The 26,214-nt window shown below is 34.4% G+C and overlaps 1 protein-coding gene across 1 annotated transcript; it reads left to right on the top strand.

The window, feature by feature from the left end:
* Positions 1 to 7,461: 7,461 nt before the first annotated feature.
* LOC132195483 (uncharacterized) lies at positions 7,462 to 8,494 on the top strand. The gene is made up of 5 exons (XM_059617503.1): positions 7,462 to 7,474; positions 7,531 to 7,753; positions 7,814 to 7,892; positions 7,951 to 8,188; positions 8,250 to 8,494. Exons 1-5 carry the CDS (start codon positions 7,462 to 7,464, stop codon positions 8,492 to 8,494), a joined length of 798 nt encoding a protein of 265 aa, XP_059473486.1.
* The last annotated feature ends 17,720 nt before the right edge of the window (positions 8,495 to 26,214 follow it).

Below are 26,214 nucleotides of genomic sequence, written 5' to 3'. Positions count from 1 at the left end.
AATTTTCAAATAGTTTTTTCACAAGATATACTCGAAATTTACCAATCTTTCAGAATAAAGAGCAATACAATTGACCAAAGTGGATCTTTAACAGAATACAAGAAAATATCCAACTAAAATTTAAAATATTCTAATTAAAATATAAATTGAGCTTCGTAAATAATATTACCTTTCGATATGCAAAATTAAAACTCTGTTCTTTTCCCTCGCATTTTCCATTTATGATTCCTGCTGGATGATTTTCACGCCTGACAATAAGATTATTTTAATCCCTTTTTATATACGTCTGTGAACATAGAACTGGCCGTTTTTCCTTTCCCAAATACAACGTTCGGCTCGAATGACTTCAACACTTATCAACGCCAATTTTCTCGAAAACGAACAAAAAATTAGAAACACTTTCAAGCCGCGCCGAGGGTGGCATTCGTCAAGACAAGCGGTCGATTCAGCTGCTGGTTGCTTTCAAAACACAGACGCCTCTTTGTGTATCGTTGGTCTCTTTGTTAATGAGGAAACGTTTAGCCAACATTTATCCATCATCTAATAGACCAGTCGCGTCCGAAAACGTTCAATTGTCCGTCGCCGATAAAGCCCTTCCAAGGATCGCTCTCTTATTCGAAATTGCTCAAGCAGCAAAGCACAGCGCATGCAAGAAACTAGGCCCATTATTCACTGCTAAATACACACAGGTCGGTACTTTATCGCCAGAGTTGGAATTCAAAGGGAGATAAAATATATAAAACACTTGCTTGCATCATGCACCGACAATCATTTATATACTTTTCGTTCCCTGCAGCCTCAAAATGAAAGGAAGAGCAGAAGTTTTGTATTATTTTTTTTTTGTCCATACCTGCGGCGGCTCTTCGAATCGTCGAATGCACGCTTTAATCAAATTAGATGCATGAATCTGTAATTCTAAACAAATTCCGGCCCCGCGGGATGAGAAGCGAGAATCGGCGGCGGCCAAACAATGATCGCTTCGTTTTGTGCACTTTGTTTTCCTGCCGAGCTCACCGCGGCCAAAGCTACTCCTTTTCGCCGCGCATTGTTCCCGCCGAAGACAATCGGCACGATAATAAACCTGATTGCCTGATGCACGAGGAGCGAGAGCTGCTGCACACGTACACTTTTTTAATGCATGAATTTGGGCCATCAGCAGGATCTGCTCGCGCCATATAATAAATGCACAATGAGTGCAAGTGAGCATGACTTTCGATTTCGTAGGAAGTGAAATGAAAGCCATGAAACAAAAGCCACGGTCACTTTTGAATATTCTTCATATCAAAATTTTGTTCTGCTTTTGAATTTTAGCAAGAAAATATCAATTAAATAAATAAAATAAAATTGCATAAAGTTGCAAAAACAAAACAATCCCTCAAACTCTAAAAATTATCGACTTTTTTTTTACTCCGCTTTGTCTTTTTCATCATTGTGTGGAATATCAAATATAGGGAAGTTAATAATGATTAATAATTAAAGTAACAAAAAAATTAATAAATATAAAAAAAAAATTAAAGAACAAAATCTGGGTGTCATACCCACGGCGCCACCAATGAAGAGCACCGGCTGGCATTTAAAAATTAAATTATTGAACCTGATATTTACATCACATTTAAACGCTAATTAATTTTTTCAGTACCAATAAATTGCAATTTTTTTGAGAATTTGATACCCAAAGAAACCTCTCGAAAAGGTAAATAATTGAATTAATTACTTGCGAGGAATTATGTACCAAGACGCGAGATATTTGAAGCAAAACCAGTGTAAAAAAGTTAGAAAATTCCTGTTGTGATAGTAAAAAATGTTAATTGAGAGCGAAATTTTTCAATAATTAACATTCTTTACTCCACACTAATCTGTCTGTATTTTGTTTTGTGCTGCACTTCGGCTATTGAAGCCTCATGAGCTGCACTTATTACAGTGAAATAAATTTGGATATTGCAGCCGTAATAATATGATATATAACATTAGCTTTTTGAAACTTTCATTATTATTATTATTGAAATTATAATTCCCAGTTGTTCCACCAGTACTATGATCATACTATTTTAGTATTTTTTTAGTACGCGAAAACTCACGATAGTACGGCCGCACTAAAGTACTAAAACTGAACTATTTTCCTGTACTTAATCCGTACTAACCATTGTACTTACGCTGTGTACTAAAATTTTAGTACAAATTGTAGTATTATTAATGTACGCTTCGGGTACTTCAGAAGCTTTCTTGTTTTTCATACCTTAAATCCTATTTTTTAAATATGCTGCTCCGATATTAAACAAACAATGAGATTTTACATATAATTTTTTTTACTCTTTTTGATTGCAAATCATTGCATAAAAACACTTGCGCTGGTGTAAAAATTGTTTTTATTGTATCCTTTTTTCAACCTTATACATACAGAGGTAGGTTCTGAAAGTCTTTAGCAAAAATTTAAGAAATAAAATTAAGATTATTACATACATAATAATACAAAAAATTGCAGCAAAAATGTTTTCATTAGTATCTTACAGTTTGGTACTCCATATTTTTGGAGGAATACATATTTTGTCTTCTATTTTGAAAAGTGGCTTAATTATGCAGTTAAGAGGCGCTGAAACAAGAGTACTTGTGTCCAAACTTACTCTAATATGTTTAGCTTCAACACCAAACCTTTGGGATTTATATGCGGAACCAAAGACTTTGACCATTTTCCCCAAAAAAATTGTTTTTTCATTGAACTCAACAAATCCTACTAATTTAACAAAATCAACTTCTCTTTCATTATGATACACATTATGTACTTGCGCATAATAAGAGCATGTTTTCTGTGCCTTCTTGTAATACATTGACGTGTATGTTATTCCATTAATTTTAGCCCTATAAAACACTTTAGCATTTATTGAGTCATGAAAACTATCCAGCGAATTAATATAATCTATAATTTCTTGAGGCAAGGTGGCTAAAGGTTTTCCAAATCCAAGAACATTTGAAATTTTACTCTGCTCAGCATCATTTTGTTTGCAAATAATTTCTAGTGCATGAATTGCCGAATATATTTTAGAAGTATTTTGGAGTTCTTTATTGACGTTATTACTTCCACGAATCGAACGCTTTAGAAAATTGTTTGCATTCTCAAACATCATAGTAGATGTTGCCCAAAGTGGACCACATTTTTTTACAGAATCTGCATAATGCAGAAGCATATGCAAATTAAAAGTTTCTTCTTGTGGATCATATAATTCGCTGTATGCTGCGCAGAACATATTTAACAAAGTCTTGCAGTATTCTATTTCAGCTTGAGTAATATTTTCTTCTAAAAGGGAATGAATTGCCCTGACAAGTAAAATCAAGTGCTCAAAGTAGTTTTGATTTTTAATTATCTTCTCTAAGCAAGGCAGTGCATAAAATAAAATCCACCACATGTATTCACTACCTTTCCATTGTTTCAAATACTTTAATGATCGCGGTAAACGGGTAACTATATTTGGAGGTTTTATAGCAGTTAAACGACTTGATATCAAAGTTTTCATGCCAGGAGTCAAGTGAAATTCTTTTTCTTTATATTTGCTATCAAATAAATTATGCAGGTGTCTTTTGACAACTCCGAGTAAACAACTGTGCAAAAAATCTGGCGAGAATCCTGTTGATATATCAAAATTAGGAAGAAAAGCCATCTGGCTGAAACCTTTTACTCCCTTTATATGCTTTTCAGATTTATCCCTGAGCCCGGACTTTTCAGGATTGATCATATCAGCAGCATGCTGCATAATATTTTCTTTAGTCCGAACAACAGCTGAGAGGCTCAGTCTGTAAGGATAGTAGCAAACGTTGGAGCTAACAGAATCTTTGTCAAAAACTGACAACTCTTGCTCTGAGCTCTCTGACAAAGGTTCGCTCTTTATTTCACAAAAACTGCACCCATATGCTCCGTTATAATAAGCAAAATTTTGAAGTGGGGCTCTAGCTTGAGCGTCAACTGCACTGACTATGACACTTGCCCTGGTATTCATAATACTGCCACTAACTGGGTGTCTCCATTCAATGCCTCTGGTTCCTATGTTTTCCATTTTATTTGCCCAACTCTCTAAATACATATCCATGCTTGGTTTGCATGGCCCACAATATATATTTGCCAAAATTAAGTAGCTTATCCTTAATTTTTGGTGAATATCTACAATAGCTAAAAAATTAGGCCATATTTGCATAGTAGTACTATTACCCAATGGAAAGCCATCAGTATTATGTATTAGAGCAATATCATAGACTGATTTCTTTTCAATAGCTTTATAGTTTTCCCCATCATCAATGTCAGAGATGAAATCGTTCACATGTTTTCTAGCTTCTCTTTTTTCATCCATATGCTTTGCCAGATTTCTTTTCTCAAAAAAATATTTTAAAATGTCTTCAACATTGTTTTCTAGTGAAACTGAAAAGCTAGTTGATTTGCAAGTAAGAATTTTACACGTTTCTGGTTTTGTTTCCCCATTACCAGTACCACACTCTACGCAAATATATTTCATTTTATACTCAATTTTTGGCGTTACTTCATTTATAATATTCATATATGTTTTCTTTGAACGAGGAACAATATTATTAGATGGTAGATATTTCCCAAACAATTTTAAAATTGCTACAACACAATTTTTAGAAATTTTAAAATATTTGAATAGTTTTGTTATGTCAAGAATGAATTCACATAAAGTATATTTGCTTTTATCGTAAATCTTAGAATTTAAATTACCAGACTTGCAGTTTTCCTCCGTATTTTCCTCTTCCTTGCTTGTTTCGTCACTTGTTTCATCGAAATGAAATGACCCATCGGAATCGGAGTCAGAGAGCAATGAACAAGTCTCACTTCTATCAGAAAGAGAGTGCCCTGCAAAAAATATTAAATTTTTTTAATTGGCATTTGCACTATTCATTAATTTATTTATTAACCATCACTATCATCTTCACTATCAAGTCCTTCAAATACATCAAAAATTCTTTGCTGTGCCTCAGCTTCCAAATTGTTGGTACTGATAATATTTTCAACTGCAAAAAGACATTAATTTTAATTTATCTTGTAAGTTTGACATTTAATATTAATTACCTTGCATGGTGTTTTCAATGTCATGTTCTAAGTCAGACTCTGAGTCAGAAAAAACTGAAGCTACAGTGGCTGGCAGTTCTTTTCTTTTTTTTAGTATCTTTGCAGGGACCTAGTGGTAAAAATATAAATATTTTTTTTTATATTTAACATATAATTTCTTAATAGATCAAATTACCCGAACGCTTGGATCCCTCAGCCACTCTTTGTATCGAGCGTTGCGCTTACTCATTTTTATCTCAAAAGCTTGGCTTAAATTTAATTAATTAATCAAAAACCCCAATAATATAAATTTCGACTATCTCAAAACCAAAGCATAACAAGTGTTTATGTGCCCACGCCCACCCACAATTTTCGAAGGTTTTGCCAACTTTTACCTGAAATTATAATGATTTTTTCAATATGTAATAAAATCGATTTTTTTTTTATTTTTCTTATTCACAAATGCTAAATATAATATTTTTTAATTCATAATAAAATATATCTCTTACACAAGATCAAATTGCAATAATTAAAATTATATATGGTCTTTATTGAAAACTCAATTGAGTACAACTTTCAACTTACATCTTAGAAGGTTAAAATTAAGATTCACAATTTATTTTATCAGTTTGCGCGACAGGGTTTCCAAAGTTTTTCACTTATTTTTAGAATAGTCATTAATGCTAAGCACTCGGTGGTTGCACTCAGCCAGATGATATTGGGTGCATTTCTCACCGCATAGCAAACACACGCATGAATCACTTTCCTCGAAACACTGTTGGCGCTCGGAACTATTGCTACAGATTTGATTATGAAAGCCGTGCATGGCAAAGCGACAAAACACATGTCTTTTATCAAACAAGGGTTGTTTCCATACATCATTTCTCATTGCCGGCGTGTCATTGAATTTCACATTTAAATTTGATTATTATAATATTGTTATGTTGGCATGGCAATGGCAACCTGACGCATCGCCACCTACACATTTTGCCAACTTTTACCTGAAATTAATGATTTGTTCATTTTACAATACAATCGATTTTTTTTATTTTTCTCATTCACAATTGCTGAATATAATATTTTTTTCAATTCAATAATAAAATATATCTCTTACACAAGATCAAATTTCAATAATGAAAATTAAATTTGATAATTGTAATATTGTTATGTTGGCATGGCAACCTGACACATCGCCACCTATACTTAGCTCGGTTTAACCTGTGTACCTGACCTACCTCGTGGTCGTGGGTACCTGAATCTGGAATATTTTTTGCCAATTTATATTGTTCGCCATTTAATTTCCTTAAGATTAAGTTGAATTTCAAAAGTTTGGTATGGTCGGGAAAAAACGAGCACCAACCGAGAAGGTTGTCGAGCAAAACTCTGTAGAAACCGAGACCGAAGAAATCGTCAAAGAACAACGACCAACACGATCTACAAGTAATGTTGCGAAAAAGGACATACCAAATATTTTAGAAGATGAAGGTAATTCCAATTAATTATCCCATGCCCTATACGGCTTTAACTCTGTGGATTAAAATTTTTTGATTGGGTTAAAAACGTCGTAATAACATACTCTACTCTACCTCTCGTGGTCAATGCAAATATTATTGTAGTAGGTCAGTTTAAGTGATCTACACCCGATGAAACTATCCTTTGATGATGATTTATCAAAAAGTCAAAACCTCCCTTGAATCTTTTATGGAAAGTTTGAATATAACTGACTTTCCTGTTTTATATTAATAGATCCTTCGGAAGAACATGATGAATTGAGTGATGAAGAATTTTCACCGGAGCCAGTTAAAAAACCCAAGGTTACCAAAAAGAGGAATGCAAATGAGACTCAAGAATCTCGTAATGAAAAAAACTTGCTTGCGAAGGGGAAGAGACAAGTAATTAATTATCCATAAATTATTTAGTTTACCGCATCTGTTTTATTTCAGGCAAAAAAGAAGGCTGACATTAATGCACAGGCTACTCAAGTAGGTTTATTTGAGAAACATCTTCTCAATCAAGCTAGAGAGGAGCGGTTCGAAGAAGGGACAAAGGCGCAGAATGGTATTTCCTTATTATTTATTTTAATTTTTATAAATTTTTTTTATTAAAATTGAATGAAGCATTAAGCTATTTTTTTTTCATTAACAGAGTTAATATCAAATGAAGTGACTGCTAAGCTGGCTGAGACGCAAAGAAAGAACACTGAATTAGAAAAGGAAAATTCTGTTCTGAACGCGAAACTTTTAGACCGGGATAGTGAAATTAAAAAGCTACAGGATGAAATCGGAAGCCTTACCTCTACAAAATCTGATCTTCAGGAGCGTTTAAAGGCGTCTAATGAGAAGGTTCTCAGTATGTCCAAATATATTGAGAAAGAAAAACATTTTCAAAAGATTGCCAATGAAGAAGGTATCATGGTTGTGGATGGTAGATATTGAAATGAAAATATTTTTATCAAAATTAAAATATTTTAATTTTTATAGCCCAGGGCTTCTCAGATGTGTTCAACAAACTACCTGGAATAGTGCAGCAACTCCAAGATTTGGCCAACAACCCCGGCAGTCGATATAATCCACAGCCGAATAATGACGCATTTGAAATGTCTATACTGGATGATGATCCGCAAAATGTTGAAGTGGAGCCTGATAGTGGACTTGGTTCTTTGGTTTTCCCATCAGATATGAATGAAAAGTGGAAGATTTTTGAGTAGGTTTTATATATTTGAAAAAATAAATTTAATTATTTAATATTTATTTTTAATTTAAGTGAACGAGTGGCCCAATTAAGGTCTAAGCCAGATGACGAATTCAAATATGCGCTTGTCCATACTGAAAATGGAGCAAATGTAAGTATTTCAAAAAACTTATTATTTTTTAAGTAACATTTTGTCTTTATAAATTTAGCTCTATGATCTTGGAAAACCGTTTGAACAAGAAGGTGTGTTTTTTGCCAGCAAAACACTTTTGGCTCGGGCCGTAAACAATTCTAAGGAAGTGCATTCCTACGCAGTCCAGGCACTTGAGGCTTTCTTCAGGCATGATGTTGCTTTTTTTTGCACCTGCACAGGATCAAGCAAAGGGCAGTCACCAGATGGTCATGCCAGAGCAGGTCTTCCTGACAAGCCCCTTCAAATTTTTATTGGTAAAAGAACTAATTTTTAATTTTTTACAATTATTCATAATTTTTTGTTTTCATATTTTAGCTCACTGCATACGCTTGGCTAGAAAGAAATCTTGGAAATTGCAAAAGACTGACAAAGACACCAGAACCTTTCTTGTGCGCAAAATCAACATTTTTCTTAACAACCAGAGGCACAACTACGGCTTTGACCCGACGGAGGAGCAGTTGAAAGAGTACAACAAGAAAATGGGCCGTGGCAGTGAATTTGCAAAAAAACGCAAAAACAACCCAAGTGCTGAGGAAGAACTGGAGGAAGATATATTGTAGGAGGATCAAAATATTTTATCAATAAATAATTTCCCTAAACAGAACAAGTACCATTTTTTATGCAGAGAAAACCTTAAAATAGTACAAAATTTAGTATGATTTTAGTCCAATTTCTTGTACTTAAAAAGTACAATGTCGTACCTCGGCCGCACAAGAATAGTATGAAATATCGTACTAAAAACAATACTAAAAAAGTATTAACTAAGTATCAGAATCTGTACTAAAATTGTACTAGATAGTATTGCCAAAAGTGTACTAAGAATTTAGTACTATTATAGTACAGAAGGTGAACAATATTTTAGTATCGATGGAACAACTGGGTTTTCTAATAAATAATTCATAAGCGAAAAGAGTCCCAGGAACACAAAAACAAAGTGTTTCAATTTAATATTTTGACTTTACAGTGATTAGCACTATATAAAAATGTATACAGTAATTTACTATTTAATAGTATAATTAATACTTTTAATAAGTTTTATTATATTAAGAGCAAACTTAAAATAGTAGCATAATAATAAAAATTAATAATACAAATAAAACTTTTAAAAAATAATTTAAAAGAAAATATGTGAAATGACAAATAAAATATATATTTTATGAATAATATTTTAATTAACAAGCAAACTATAATAGTGTGGTGTACCATGAGAAACTTCTTATAAAGATAGCTTTAATGCCCACAGAATGTTTAATGTTGTCATTAGCCAAGAATAAGGTGATTTAGTAAAAATTACATTGAAACGGAACCTGACGAGAGTCGATATCGGTGATGGATTGGCATTATTACTGCCTGGGCTTTTCAATATTAAAAATTCCTTACTGTTCTTACGCTATCGGCATGTATGTGAAGTATAAATAAATCGAGACCCTCAGGGAAGTATTATCGGTTGTTATTACTATTATGGCTGCTGCCGGTGATGAATAAAAACGCGCGGCGCCGTATCAAGAGAGAAAAGTGGCATCTCCATTATTGCGTCCGGCGAGATGTCTTTTTCTCTCTTTTTACGGCGGCGTCCGTGAGTAGTGTGTTTATCCAAAGTCCAGTTATGATATTCCGAATAAAAATGCTCCGAGGGCCGTGTTATTTTTGACAATTGCCGCCTCTGAATAAGGTGCCGACCGGCATCCTTGATGCTGTGCACGTTGCGTTCCTCCCGGGCGCTGCCGCCGTGTGTCCATCCATAAAATAGGTGTGAAACACTCTTCAAACACTTCTTTCCCATGGGACGTTTCTATGAAATAATTCTCAGCGGCGAACAATGCTAACAAGAAGGTTGAAATTCCAGCATTTAGTAAAATGGCTCGTTAGCACCTTTCGGAAAACGAATGCCTTCCGAGGTTACACAGGTGCGCAAATAAAAAAAAAGGTACAGAAAATTAATTAATTCGTCAAATAAGATGCAAGGGAGTGTGAATTGCCTTTCCCTGAGAAAATTTCAACAAAAGTACATACAAGTCTAATGCTTACTTAATTCTAGCTGCCCATGATGGATAAAAATTGTAATTTTTTTAAATTTCGGTGAGTTTTAATTTTCATATTAATTGATAAAAAAAAAGTGATTTTGCAATGCAGAAAAACCTGTTCAAATAAACAAATTTTGAGGAAAAAATTTATATTATTGAATGTCCTTTAATAAATAAAATTTAGGTCATTGAAATGGGCTATTGAATCATTATAGGCCGGTGCAACTTTATAAATTTCTATAAAATAACAATCAAATTACATACCGCACCGCCGCTCCATTGTTTACAAACACAAACTTGTAATTTTCGGCCAGTCCAAATTTAATTTCACTTTCGCCGTGCCATTGACCAAATTTTCTCAATCGCGCACCTAATTATTTATTCGCTGCCTCGAATTCTTGCCAAGGTTTCTCCTCCGGGAAATAATAGCAGTGATTTGCTCGAAATTCCTTCTCTGTATAGATCACTTCCATAAATTCCGGCAGCGTTTTCCAACAGCCAGTGAGTGTGTTGAATTTTAATTTCTCGAAATTCTTCCCCAAATCTGCGCCACGCATCTCTCTTTCTCTCGAGAGATCCTTTTAAGCCGAAAGTACATAAATAAAAAGCAAAAGCGGCGCCGCAAAAAGCCAGCGAGGGAAACATTATAGTTTAGGCTTTCCTGCATGCTCTGCTCTCTGCTGGTTTTTATATATAAAATATAAAAGTGGGCCTTCAGAATGAAGTGATCTTTATCAGCTTTTGTCTTTGCTCCCACTGTTGTTAGCCGGTTCCTCTCTTCTTCTTCTTCTGGCTGTCTTGTTAATGCTGAGTTGCCGTCACAAGGCCTTTTTTATTCTCTCACCTGCCGCCGCAGAAAGTAACCTTTTTGGCCCCTCGGATATCACTCGTGCTCGTTAGCAGTTTTAACTCCCGCTTGATTAATTTATTTCTAAATTACAGAACGATATATATTTTTAACAAAGGCCTGACGAGAGATAACTTTTGATATCAGCATAAAGTGGTGTTCTTCAGAGTCGAACAGCCTGTTTCCAAATTAATTCCGTGTTTGCTCTATCTTTATAGACCTGCGGGGCTGCGGATGAATTTGCGAATGGTGGAGTAAAAAAAAAATCGTGTGCGAAAAGCGGCTCTAATTTGTAATTCATTTGCTCCCGGTGGCTCTCGCCGGCTGGAAAGCGGATTTAATTAAAAATTAAACGAAAAAATGCAAATTTCGGTGGTTCAAACCGGCAATTTTTTCGCACACACGCCCTCTGAAATTGCGTTTTAGCAGGAAATTTGCTCGATTATCCACCAGGTTGGATCGGGTATTAAATTTTTTTTATCCTTTTATGAATATATGTTTGGACCCGACATAGCAGAGGTTTTGAATAAATGTGAGCCCGTGATTGAATTTCCCCTCTTTGTACGTGTCACGATATTAAATTAAAAAAAGTCAAAGGCGACTTCTCGCTCTCAACGACGGTGATGATGATATCCAATCGAGCCCATTAAGATGCTGACTCGGCCGTCCAAAAAGATGCTTCGAACAAATTGATCGGACCATAAACAAGAGAAGAAGGGCTGCTCTGTGCGTCTTAATAATCTATTCAAGCGCATCTAGGTTGGTGATTTCTCAGATGTAAAGAAATACAGGATACGAAATTGGAATTAAGCTTAAATTCCTACATCAAAATCAGGAGGATTGAGAATAATTTAAAAATTTCCATATTCCTTTTAGTTAAAAATAGATAATAATTAAGTAAATTAACAAAAATTTTATTTTTTTATGTGGAAATTTCTGTGCTCTCCAAATTTCTCCTTCAAAATATGTGAAATACATTTTGAAATTAATGTCATCAACAAAAATTATAGTCAATTAACTTTGTTGAACAATTTTCAATCTATAAGAAAAGATAAAAAATAAATATGTTAATCTCATCTCTTTGATAATACTTTTCTTTTCTCGTTGTCAGTGGCTACACTGATTGGAATCCTTTTTTATTTTGTATCCAACAAGCCAATGAGGTAAGAGAATCCATCCAATAATTGGAGTTTGTTTACCATTTGTTCAGGGTTGTGGCTTCCTATAAAAAATCGACCGGCACGTCCACTTCCCCCGTGCGACGAGAGAGATGATTAAGTAAGAAAAAGTGCATCGACTTCTTAACTTTTTTTCTCACTCTCGTCTGCGCGCATCATTTGAATTGTGTTCGAGTGAGGCGCAAATCCGACAACGCCGCTCCGAGGATTTATATTTATAAGACGAGAGATCTCGAATGCGGAGATGGACAATTGGAGTGGTAACAACAATAATAATTCCAGGCAGCTCAGAGAGCCTCCTCAGATGATCAGTCACTTTGATATCTCTCGGCCGGCTCCTTATCCGCGCCGAGAGAAGAGAAAAAGAAAGAAAGAAGAGCGGCCAGCCGCGGTCTCTGGTCTCGAAGGCTGCCTGCTTCAAACTCATTAAATTTATTCCACTGGCGAGTTATAACTGCCAGCAGACACCGACTTTTATATTATTCAGGGTCATCTTATTATAACAATGCATACTCTCCGGCCTGTGTGTAATAAAATGATATAACGAGATGAATACGCAGAAGAGCCTGCCCGAGAAATATATTTTCCAGACGTCCCTGCGCGAATATATTCAAATTATCTGCATATGAAATTCCCTTTGTGCAGCATTGCGTGCGCAGAGGAAATCGCAAAAATGCATCTCTCGCTCATTGTGCGCTTTTCATCACGAGAGTAGGTAATATTTTTATCACCAGAATTCCTCCTTCTCGCGCAGGATACATTAAATTTGCATTTGTAGAGAGACGGACACGATTACCCACTTGCGCTGATTGTTAAATATTGCCCGAGTAATACGACGTCGGCGCGACATCAAAGAATTAGTCGGAAATGCACGACCTCTCACTTTTATCAGCTGCCGGCCTTTGAAGTTTTATGTCGCATTGTGTCCACTTTTGTCGCACGAGGAAATCGAGAGTTTTCTTTACAAAGGTATTCATTTGACTGTTATGACGCATCGTGTGCCACCCACAAGGTGTGTCAGGCTCTGAATAACCAATTACTTTCTCAGAAGTTTTATGGCTTGTGTTATTATATTCCGTGTTTGAAAATGCTTTCTTGGGTATAATTTTTAACTTTAAATTAAAAAAGAATAATTTTTTTTATAACTAGGCGTTTTATACATACGCATAAATTTTACAGTTTTTACAACTAATTGATGAATTGAAATTGTTTTACTCATTTTTACTTGTATTGTATACTTTACATTTGCAAATAAAGCGTCGCTATGAGTAATTACATCGTGGTGACGCCACATAAGTCAATAAATATCAATAATAATAATAATAATAATAATATTAATACGTAAAAGCTCTCAAAGACCATGCAAGAATAAATGTGGATTTTCTAAGCATTGCATAATGCACATAGACCATTATTATTTAAAACTTCATTACAAATATTGAAATTTAATTGAATTATAAGATCAGTAATAATTAAAAAAAAGCTAAATTAATATTTAAAAATAATCATAATATATAATACAATAAACATAATTAAATCAAATAAATAAGACTATAAATTATTTATTTTGTTATGCAAGGAATATAATATAAGATGATTTAGTTTTTAAAAATTATTTTGTAGAGTTAATATACTGTATAATTATAATATTAAAAAAAAAATACCAAAATACTGTTAAATACTATTCTGCTCAAATGGAATTATCACATCAAACAAAAATTGCAGTTCCAGAACAAAAAAAAATTAACAAAAAAAAAAGAATAATTAAAACCATTTATTTATTTATTTATTTTTTAATTAGCAGCACAAATAAAAATATCCAATAAAAGATTTAGCACAAAAATTATGCATTAAATCCAACCACCCATAAAACATCAAAATCTATGACCTTCCCCAACCCCAACCTAATCTAAATCCTTTCTTTATCTTTTCTCTCTTTTTTAGTTTACAGCTTTGTTTGTCATCATCGCGTGGACCAAAATTAAGGACATGCCAGCAAAAAATGGTGATTTTTTAAATAAAGTTGAACCCAAAAATAAAAAAAATTTAAAAACAAATTGGTCGCACCACAAAAAGGGCACAGGCTGACAAGACTTTGTCTTGGCCTGAACCTAAATAAAAAAAATAAAAAAAACAGCAAAAGTGTATTTTTTGGCATCATTATAATTATGTACCATATATCTATGTGTATATGAAATAATTTATTTTAATTGATCACGGCTCATAATTTCTAAAAAATTGTTCCATATTTTCGAATATTGGCTGATTGCATTCTTTCTAATCTGCATAGAATCTTACAAATATTACAAATTTAAATAATTCACGTGTTTATCTGAGGCGGCTAAGTGCATATAACCTTATTAAATTTTGCAAGTTGTTCACAAAGTGTTTTTAATACAATTTTCACAATTTCATTCTTTTATTACTTTAATTAATCCATATAAAAGCATAGATTTGGAAGAGTGAAAGGAAAAAATAAAATTTCAATTTTCTAGCATATATAATTATCACAGACCTAGACCATAGTGAAATGAGAAATGTTAATTGCTATAACATAAATTACTTTTCCTCTCTCTATAAGATAAGCTTACACACGCTGCTCTGGTTTCGAAAACGCTCATCAACTTTTAAATGGCGCAAAATCAACGGATGCAACTCGCAGAGACGTTTGAGGCAACTTTTAAGAGCTTTCAACAATACACAGCCTAATTTCAAGGCAGCCACTTATAATGAAAAGTGAAACCATTAATATGAAACGAGTTGTTCCTCTTGCTCTCGTTTCGATACAGCATTAAATAATGCACTCTGAAAGGAAGGAGAACTTGATCTTATAAGCAAAAGTTGTTGCGCAATGCGAGAGAGAGAGAGAGAGAGAGATAAATAAACTTTTGCCAGCGCTCGCTCTACTCTTCATTATGAAACAAGGAGCTCAATTTAACGTGTATTCACACAGGGCTGTTTTTAATGAATCGTTTCTTTCCCGTCTCTCGTTGCGCCAGTTTAGCAGCGGAATACAAAGTGAAAGTGTATATTTTTACATTACTCGTTTGCTTTGATTCGATATTTATTTATTCGGTTGCTGGTTAATGCAATATTATTCCAGACGTTTTTATTTTTATGTACATCGAGAGCTGCTGCCTTTATTTATTTAAATATGCAGGCAGTTTGGGTTACATCATCGGGTTTCAAGTTGGACACAAAATATTGCTGATGATATAAATTTATTAGGCAAAAGGGAGCAGAGAGAGAGAGAACAAAAGAACAAAACTACTCTCTGAGGCTTGCAAGAGATGTTCCGAGTCAGATAATTCGACTATAAATTAAAATGGACACGAATTAAAAATAATGAAATGTGAATCATTAATATCAAAAGCATATCAGGGTATCAAGGTCCTTCTGAGCGGCAAAAAAAGGTACAAAGATGTTTTTCATATATACGCAGAGGAGAAAAAGAAGAGCCAGGTATACATAAAATAAATTCGGGAGAGACGACGTACGGCGGCATTTCTAACTTTAAACTTGCTCTCGGATAAACAAATGTGACACATATTGTGCTGCCCGTAAACTTTTACTTTCAAACTAACTGCGCCCCCGAAATAAATTTTCACCAGCAAGTCTACCTGCTGCGCGCTACTCGCGAAAGGAGAGCTGTTTGGAAAGAACAATAAATTTCTTTGTGTATTTAATTTCCAGGCAAGATTGCAACTTTCTTTTGTGCGAGCGTTTGTCTTCTGGGCTGGCGAAAAAGCGATACGATTGTGAAACTATTTCTTTCAGCGCGCAGCAGCCACGCAGACACAAGAGAAAAACTTATTCTCAAGGAAGTCTCGCGCTGATACCATTCAACACAAAATTCAATTGCGCCAGATGCCGATTCGAATAACGCTTTGTCTCTTGGACCAATTAGTCCCATGGGAGTGTTTGAGAAACACAAAACCTTATAATTAGAAGTATATATTATCAAGATTTTTCCATTTTCGGTAACAATAAAAATTCTCGTTTTTTTTTTTTTTAGTTCGTTTCATTCAATTTGCCGATCCCATTAAAATTTATCGCCGCCTTTGTTTTTGGCAGCGCCTCGTTTGCCTGCAGATGAAAAATCCATGATTAGACTGACTGCTTAACAAGCAATCAAGGCGCGAAGACAATAAGATTTTTTGCTGACGTGCTCGCACGGTGCGCCCAGGAATAATCATCACCTCGGCCTTAAATTGATCTAGTTACTACTGACATTGAAACGTCTCTTTCTGACGCTGAACCTTTTTATCACACGCCTTCATCTGCATCCATACTCTCCTTTAGTTTGTCAGGAAATTTAGATAAACAAAAAAAGTCTGCATTAATGGGTAAAAAAAAATTTAAAAAATTATTTTCAATTTGACAAAATAATCACAGATATTAGGCTTGATCTGCTGATAAAATTTTATTTTAAATCAGTTTAATTATTTATTAATAATATTTAAATATTTAATCTCAATAATAGTGTATAAATATATAATATTGAAATAAAAAGCCACGTGAGAGACGCTTTCAGATCACAATGAGGTAAGAATATTTCTATATGAATTTGCTAAACTTAATGTGTTTTAGAAACAATATATAATAAATAATAAACAAATTAATATAATAAGACATTATTTATATAATAAATTTAATTATAATAAAAAATTAATCCAAAAATAAATTCTATTATAAATATTGTAAATAAATTACATTTTCAATTAAAATAAAATTTATTATTATACTTAAAATATTATAAAGTTTGTCAAAGAGTTTTATTTTTGAATTAATTTTAATTTAGCTTAAAATGATTTGACAATGAAGTTTTGACGCCCTTAATATTCTATCTAACCACTTCAAACTTGGGTGGGCGCGAGATTCACGGTTATAAAAGAATTCTATTTCGGATTATAGGCAGAGCCGAAAGCTTAAGAGCCACATCGAGTGTTATTTTTCAGCGGGCACTTTTCTCCAGTACGCAGCACAAAAAAGAATTAGCCAGAGGTCACCGACGCTTTCAAGTATATAATGGCATTCGAAAGAAGAGACGTGCGGGTATTATGTATAAAAAAAAAATTCAAAACGTTCTCTGGCGTTGCGATTTATTATTATACACGAATAAGAATTCGATTCCGCCAAAAGATTGATTAATTACATTTTTACAGCTCGTATGGTGCGCGCATGTCTGGCGAGATGGCCGAATTGCAAAGGCGATATTATAAAACAGTCAGCGTGGAATAATAAATGTACGACGTGCCAATTTGATTTGATACTTTATTACAGTTTGATCGCATAACTTTATGAGTTTATTGTGGCCGGCGCGAGAGAGATGAGATCAACACATATATGCACATTCTTCCGCACACACACACACTCGAGCCTATTATATGCCCATTGTGCGCCCGGCCGGTGCGTGGGCTCGGGGGATAATTTATTTATATTAATTGGAATTCCACGTTGAAAGGCGTGCGTTTTTAATTAGGAAATGCGCCTCCGGTGATAATTGAAATAAATATGTGAGAAAATTTTAGCGTGCCAGACGCCGTGGAATCATTTATGGAAATTTTTCATTTCTGACGAGGAGTGTTATTATTATTATTTGGGTGCGCGAAAGGAAAAAGGGTTCCCTGCGTACACAAATGGAATCGTCTGCGCAGGTTTAAAAGGGGCCAATCTTTGTCTCTCAAATCGTCATGAATTATTTTGAAATGGGAATTAAACTTTGGTTTAATTGCTGTTCTGGCGAATTATATGCCGCGGGGTGAACCTTTTGATAATTGTTAATTACGAGCGATGAAATGTAAAAGCGAGAGAGCAAATTGAATTCAGCCATTACATTTTTAATGGATTGTTAAAATGCTTGTAATGCGATGCTTTTCATTAACTTTATGGGAAACTCTTTTATTTATGTCATGACTTTCATGAGCAAGTGAATCGCATTTCTGCCAAAAGTAGAAACACTCGGCCGACGGTGTATATAAATTTTACTTCCTTATTGGAATTAAAGAACAGATTTTTCCCCTGTTTCCATGGAAATTCAGAAATTAATTAGGCGGGACCAAAGAGAACAGACAGCTCCATTTATATAAAGGCTGCGCACAAAGAGGCTCACAGAAAATGTGTATTAAAATTCGGAGGGTATTAAATTCCAACTTAATATTCAAGGCATTGTACTGCGCGGACGGACACCTACGCTGCGTGGAAACACAAGAGCCGTGTTCCATTCAAGAGCGGTGACTTCTGAAGACCTCTCACGGAGCAGAGCACCGGGCCAAAAGCTGCGCCGGGTCACAAAAACTGTTGAACAAGAATTAAGAAGGTATGCGCGCAACTCGAGTCCGTGTTAATTTAATAAGAATATAGAATGAGGAGGAAAAGGAAAATATATATATTGGCCCGACATTCCACAAGTAAAGTTTCATTTAAAGTTATGCAAATTGTTTGGACCTTTGAGGCGGTCAAGGGTCAATTAGATTTGTCTGTCTCGTAAAACAATTTTGACTATTTGCTCGACAGCTTTTATGTATGTATATGAGATCTCTCTGTATTCATCTCGTTTTGCACTGCAACTACCATTCTTTTTTTCTTTTGGCGTTTAAAATAAAAATAAATTTTCAAAGTCATACATATAACATGAAAATTATTTTAAAAAAAAATGATCTTATTGTTAAATGAAGCACCATTATATTTTAATTAATGCACTATTAATGCATTTTTGTACAAAAATTCCATGAATTAAAAAATTGTTTTTTTATTATTCAACAGATTACATTGTTTACACTAATGTAAATAATGTACTTCTAACAATGTGAAAATAATAATAATAATAATAATAATAATAATAATAATAATAATTTGTTTGAAGAAGTTGACACTCAAGGAGATGATCATGGAAATGCCCGATCTCTTCATTTACAATAATATTAATAGTAATAGTAATAATATTAATAATAATAATAATATTATTAATAATAAGAAATAAAAAAAAAAATAATAATAATAATAGTATGAAAATATAAAGAAATTTTTTTATAAATTGGTACAAAAAGAAAAAAAAAATTCCTTTTCATACTAAAATGTGGTTTCTAAATTCTCTAATGTGATTGCTTTTGAGTTCATTAGAGAGAAGAATTATCATTTCCAAGATCGTAACTTTCATCTAATTTGGTACGATTTATAATGCAAGTTCTTTGTATCAAACCCAGCAGACCGAGGTGCATTCAAATGATCCGAAAATAGAGAGAATAAGATACATTATTTTCTCTCTGGTCCGAAAAAGCAGGCATGACGTCTGCTGGATCCACACCGGGTTTGTGCTCACTCAGCTTGTAAAGGAACCCCTGGTGGGAAATACATTAGCTCCAGTCACCTTTTTTCAGTTTTTATTTTCCTCTCGTTTTTATTACTCGTGCCCGCCGAGTGACTTTTGCTGCGGATGGGCATTGTGCTCGCTTATTATTATTACACACACACACACCTAGCTTATTTCGAATCTCTCGCACGCCAACCGTGAGATGCAATATCAGAATATCATTTGTTGAAACTTTTTGAAATTATGCTCATCTCTCGCTTTTGATTAAGTCGGAGACGACGGATTATTTTAATGAGATTCGCCCGTCACGCGTCTAACTTGTTTTCGGCGATTTTTATAATATATTCGCGCTCTCGTTACTTTTATTTTCATCAACCGAAAGCGCGCATATCGATTCGGCTCTTTTTTTTTGCCTGCAGAGAACCGAAATCTCATTTCGATTTACAAAATCAAATCCTGCGCTGGATGGCACAGCAGGTGTATATTTCATTTTATTTTTCTCGCTTTAATATCAAACTAGATAATAAAATGTCATTCAACTTTTTGTGAAGCCGGCACGCCGCCCGCGACACACGGTAACGAGCTCCAAACTCTTTTCTTATAATATGTATTTCTTCCCCGCGGTCTGAATTGACAGGCACGCTTAATATAATTTAAATTACAAATTGCCGAGTGGTGTCCCGGTTATTTCTCATTCCGAATGCACGCGGCGCGATGCGCACACAAGACGACTTCTTCTTTTTTTAACACACTTTGCGCCACGTAATGTACATTTCAGGTAAAAAAAAAAAACTCCACGGAAAATTGCTTCTCTCGCGAGTATGCAAATTAGCGGCAGGAAGGAGTCGATTTCGCTCTCCGCTCTTTCTCGAAAGGAAGGTCGCCTGAATCTTTTTTCGGGGCCTGATATCTTCATTAAGATTTTTAATGCTGCGTCCGCCGCCGCCGCCATAAAGTAGATGATAAAACCCGCGCGGTATTATATGTATACATAAGAGGCGGTCACAAATTTTTATGTGACGACTTCAAAGTAAAAAGGTAGAGAGAAATAACGAACGACACTAACGCGTATAAATTTCTTCTTCCACGTTGCGTCGCGTCCCGCCGGCCGCTCGGGATTTTAATGCCTTTGTTTGGACATTCGTTTGTCATAAAAGTGGGATTCCAACACACACTGCGCGGCCGTTTTAGTGCACCGGCGACCAATTTCCTCGGCAATCGCTCTCAAACCTTTCGGAACAATAAAAAGCAACTTGAGAAACGCTTCTGGGAACTCGAATAAAACAAAGAGCTATTCAATTTTTCGGCTTTTTTCATAAATTAATTTTTTTGCTTTAGCGACAAAAAGCGTGAAATGCTTTAATGTAACGTGGAAAGTATTTAGAGACGATTTCCTTGTATCTGCTTCTGAGAAGTGACTTTATCAGAGCAGCTCATTCCAGCATGTGCGTATACGAAAAAGACTTTCAATTAATCCCGCAGGCCTGCTCTGCTTAATCGTTAAGCAAATAAATTAAAATTAACCGTCGGCTGCTTCATTCATTAGGTCCGGTGTAAGAAAAGGGGCGATTTCCTATGTTGTTGTTTTTTGTGTGGCTCGCCAAATAAATGAGGTTGCATTAAAGCGAAATGTCCACCATTAAGATCTGCTCTCTCATTACGCTCTGGGAGTAAACCCAATTCCAAGAAGGCCACTCTGAGCAACGAATAAGGTGGTGCGCGTCAATTTTAATTTAATTGAGCGCGGCATTTAACATAATTGCCCAATCATCATTCACTCTAACGAAGAAACTTTTTTTTCACTTTCTGCTCTCGGAGAAAAACACTCACATTGCGCACCCTAACGACAGCAGACGCGCAATTAATTCTCGGACCACACATCGTAAATCTCTTCATTTATCTCTGGATGCTGTTTTTTCTTTCTTTCAAAATGTATATTTATTCATTTACTCCCGGGAGTGTCGTGCGGTTTACCCGCGCACACCGCACACACACACATCCTTATTATAATCACATTTGCATAAATTGAAAATCCCGGGTCATCCATCATTTATTTTCTTTCTCTCTCTCTCTTCGGGCATACATTAAATAAACACGCGGCTCGCACGCACACACTCCCATTTCGCGGGAAATCACTTCTTCGCAATCGCAAACCGTCCGTCCGTCCACGACCAGCATGACACTGCAGCTCCGACTATAACTTCTCCATCTCTGTCATTGCCAAAATTTATATAATAAGATGATGATTCGGAATTGGTTTTTTGAAACGCTGACGGGCTGTCAAGTGCAAATGTTTTGGAGAATTCCATTTTCGGATGTGATGCTACACAAGTAGAAGTGGTGAATTTTAAATGATGTGTTAATTTATAGATTAAGCGAAAATCTGTTAGTTGCAAAGTTGTCCTTATTGATTTATCAGAAGGCAATTACTGCCCAGGTACATCATTATTTTAAAAAAATTATCAATTTACATCATAAAGACAGGAAAATTATCTTAAAAATCACATTAATCCAAATTAAGGTACTTTTTTTGGTGGAGCTGATTTGATTATTTCTAGAATAAGCATAACAATTTTCCTTTTCAAATAAAAAAAGGCATTTGTCATGACTAAAATTTTCAAAAGGTCAAAACAATTTGAAAAATGAACCTGAAAATAAAAATTATAGCTTATTACATCATATTAAATGTTTTATCCTCATTTAAAAGCTGATTTTACATATAATATATTTTGCAATGTAGTTGGACTTCATGGAAATCAATGCAAATATATACCTCATTATTAATTTGTGCCAATCTCTGCAGCGCTCTTTAGATTTTGCAACAACATTTTCCTTGTTTTTCTTTCATCTACATATTCCATTTAAATTACCCTTTGGCAAATATGAAGTAATTAATTATCAGTTTTCATAAACAAAATACAGTATCATATCGAGGAGGAAAAATAACACAAAATACTAACTCGCTTGGCTATGCCTTTAATGGAAATATGCGGTATTAAATTATGTTTATTTTAATTTCAGTACAATATTGATCGTGTCTTCCTGCAGGAAAGGGGTGAATGAAGCATATTATTCGTGATGAAGTATAAAAAGTAGAAACTTTTTATGCTACTTTTGCCAGAGCAGTGTATCCAGCAGATGCGACGCAAGTATGTTGGCCTCAGATATTAAGCAAGTTAAATAAACTTGCGGGCGAGCTAATTTTCTCTTGATGCTGTGAGAGGAACCGGACTGCGAGAGAAGAAAATTAAACACGCTTCAATAGTCGTTTGATATTCGAGTAGGCCGTTCTTATGCGCGAGTGAACCGAGAAAAATCCAAAGAGCGACCGGCGACAGTTTTGTTTTTTGCATCACGCGCGGCGGCTGCGGTGATTTGATTTTTCTTATAATATTATTTTAAGCTCACAGAGCGCCACTTCAAAGAGTTTTGCAGCGAGTCGCGCTGTCCTCTGCTGTTGCGAGATTGGCTTTGCTATCGATATTCTTCATCAAATGAAGCGTGCATGGAAATTAGGTGGAGATACACACACACGTGGGCGCTGTATATATTTTAAATATATGCTCATGACAATTGAACGGACTTCGTGGAAATTTGCCGAGACGCGAGGGCAGCGGCGCTTTTTGAAGTCGCGCCGAGAGTAAGATGAATTTTGACTCTCAAAGATTAGCGCATGTGGGTCTTTGACTTATTCAGAGTATTGAGTATGTGCGAGTCAAAATGAAAAAGTCAATTACAATATTTTAATTTGATCTTAATAAGTATGCTTAAGACAAAATGAGAAAGAAAAAAATTTAATCATGAAGTTTTATCCCCAATTATAAATTTAACATTAAAAATAAAGAGGAAATTTGCCAAGGGCAACATAATTTGATTCAAAATTGAATAGGAAAGTAACAATAAATTGAATTGAAATCAAATTAATAATTTGTTTCAAGAAGTTGACACTCGAGGAGATGATCATGGAAATGAAGAAGTCTGGCTTTTCCTCGTTGCAAAAAATTGTTTTAATTAAAAAACAAACGGCTTTACCAGTTTCGGTCACGGTCTGCGACCCTATTTCATGAGCAAAAATAATACAAAAAATCAGCAAAATTGAAAAACCACAATTTAAAATCTTAAAACTAACAAATTCAAGCTATAGTACCAACCTATTTTGAACTTTTGAACATTGCTTAGAACAAAAATGAGGAGAAAAAATTATTTTGAAGTTTTATACCCCCAAATTTAACATAGAGGGAAAATTTTCAAAAAGCAACTTATTTTTAAAAATGGAAAATGGAATATTGACTTAAGACCGTTTTGTCCAACAATTTCTTTTTTCCAAAATAAATGATTTTCAACAATTGTTTGTAAACAATGTGATGTAACAATTTGGACAAATAAACAACAATAATAATAACTTTTTAATAAAAATGAAATTGAAATCCAATTACCAAAGGATAAATTACCAATTATTTACACAATTTTTCCCTTGGTGGGCAATTACATTTTTTTTATTGTTCCAGGAAAATGAAGTTGCGATTTTTGTTCATGCAAAAAATTACCTCCAGTTGTTTCAATTGTTTCCGACGAGGAGGGCTTGTGTGACAAATATTTTTAATCCGTTTTCCTTAACAACGTTTTATCCAGCAAAAAACTATTTAATGCGCTCACCGCTGTATTGCTTTTTCCAAGTCAACATCACGGTATTTTATTTTGTTTGTTGTGTTGGCGCGGGTTGCATGCTCGGCGATGATTACAATAACGCAAAAGTATTACAAAACAAACCGAAAGTAAATACCCTCCTCAAAGAACAGCTATACGGTAATAATTTACCGCGAGTGACGTGCAAATGCCGGCTCGTGCATCGATACTCGGATTAATTCAGCACACTCGTCATAAAAAGCGGCAGCACACGCTTTCCGAGGCTGCAAGATGTGAAAGAGAGGAAAAAACGTAGTGATTACGGTGTTTTTCATGCGCTATTCGAATCCAAACACAGAACGTCCGCTGCTGACCGAAGCTACAACAGAACATTGCACACGTTTGCAAACAATACAAATAGATGCAGTAGACTGGAAAATTCTGTGGGAATATAATTTTTATACACAATTATACGATCATGATTTCATGAAAACAATTCCGAGTACTGCTGTGTTTGCGCGTGATACAAGTTGGAATGGGTTTTTAATCAGCCGCGGGTATGTGTTATTAAAAAAATTGTATTTGCAAATCGACGAGCGAATTAAAATGCCGGTGTTGATACAAAATTTAATCCGTCACAATAATATGTACAATTTGCTTCTGTGTTCATGTTGATTAGATTAATATATTTATAGCCAATGAATAATAAAACAACACTTCTTATCTTTTTAATTTATCTCCAGCTCGTCTACTGGAACTGCGCTGGCTGCTGGAAGCGATTTGAAATAAATATTAAATACAGGAACAAGCTGTGCTGCGGTATCAGTGGCTGACAGCTGCAGGTACGTCATCGAATTATGATTGAAGGTGATTGTCGTTCAGGAATTATGGCTTAAGGGAAAGCTGATGTTGGTCATAAATTTAGAGGAGAACAGAAACTGATTTGCATACAATAATCAATCTAAAAACCGGAGAAATTTTTATAGAAGAAATAAATTTTTACACAATTATTTTTCCACAATGAAATTAATTTAGATTTTTAGTAGGGTGAAATAAATAGATAATTTCCAAATAAAATTCTTTTTTTTAACTCTGCTGCATCTTCAGCTTTGAATGAGGAGACGAGGTCATCATTTAATTTGCTTTGCAAAATTAAATTGCTGACAATTTACCCTTGAAAAGAGCAAGAAAAATAGGAAAGAGACACATAATGTCCGGTTACATAAAAAGTTACACCCGTGTATTTTTTATGCTTGAGAATGTAAACTTCTTCTCTTTGTGTTGGGTAAATGCAAAATATATCAGCGTAGACCCACTCATTAAGAGCTGCAATGAATATTGCAATTTGCAAATTTTCCTTAAAGTTATTATTCATTGATTAAATCTTATTTCGAGACGAGGATTGTACAAAAGCAAGTTTGCATGAAAAAGACATAAATGCATAGCAAACAAAGTGCACTAAATTTGATAAGTATAAAGTAATAAAAATCACAACAATAAAAATTTTATTAAAAAAAATTACTTTATGTTTAATAATATATTATTTTAAAACTTTTAAAGACATTATTTTTTTAACTTAATAAATTTATTGTTGATTTAAAAAAAAATGAAAGAAATATATATAATAAATTTATTTCTAAAAAGTTTATTTCTAATAAAAATTTTTACATTGACATTTTTATTTTTAAATAGTAATAAGCATGTCATAGCAATCTTTTCATTGAATGATGATAAATTACATAAATCCGGTGGTACTTTTGGTTGCTTGTAATACTAATTTCTCTGTATTATTGTAACATTTCAAAACAATAAAATAAATCTTTTTGAATAAAAAAGTTATGTACAAATATTGATAATAGCAAAAATCAAGATACTTTCCTTGCTGATGCACATTTAACAAAAGAAAATAACCCTTATTCATAGCATTTCATTAAAATTGTACCCTGGATGTACTTTTTCTTCCTATTTATTCGCAGAATTCGCATCTCAACCGAAATAAATGGTCGGGGCATAACGCTTATCCCTTCACACCTTGCGGTGTGTGCGCAATTTTTCTCTGGAGGCCGCTTTGAGCAGAGACGTGGCGCCGCTCGTGGAAAATGTGCTTGTCGAGGCCCATCTTTTCAAATTACCTGCCGACTTTTGGTATTCAGTCATATACGTGCGCAGGTCTCGGCACCGGAGCGGCTGTTAGACGCGGCCAGAGTAATGCAACAGGCCATTGTGGCGCACAAAAGGATACAATAAAAGTGGATGATGATGATGACGCTATAAAGTGGGCATCTTGCTGAAA

The sequence above is a fragment of the Neocloeon triangulifer genome, unplaced genomic scaffold (genome assembly GCF_031216515.1).
Source record: "Neocloeon triangulifer isolate White Clay Creek 2 clone unplaced genomic scaffold, ASM3121651v1 ptg000009l, whole genome shotgun sequence".
Classification (NCBI taxonomy): Eukaryota; Metazoa; Arthropoda; class Insecta; order Ephemeroptera; family Baetidae; genus Neocloeon; species Neocloeon triangulifer.
Note: the sequence above shows the minus strand (reverse complement) of the source record. Positions and strands in the feature narration are given on the sequence as shown.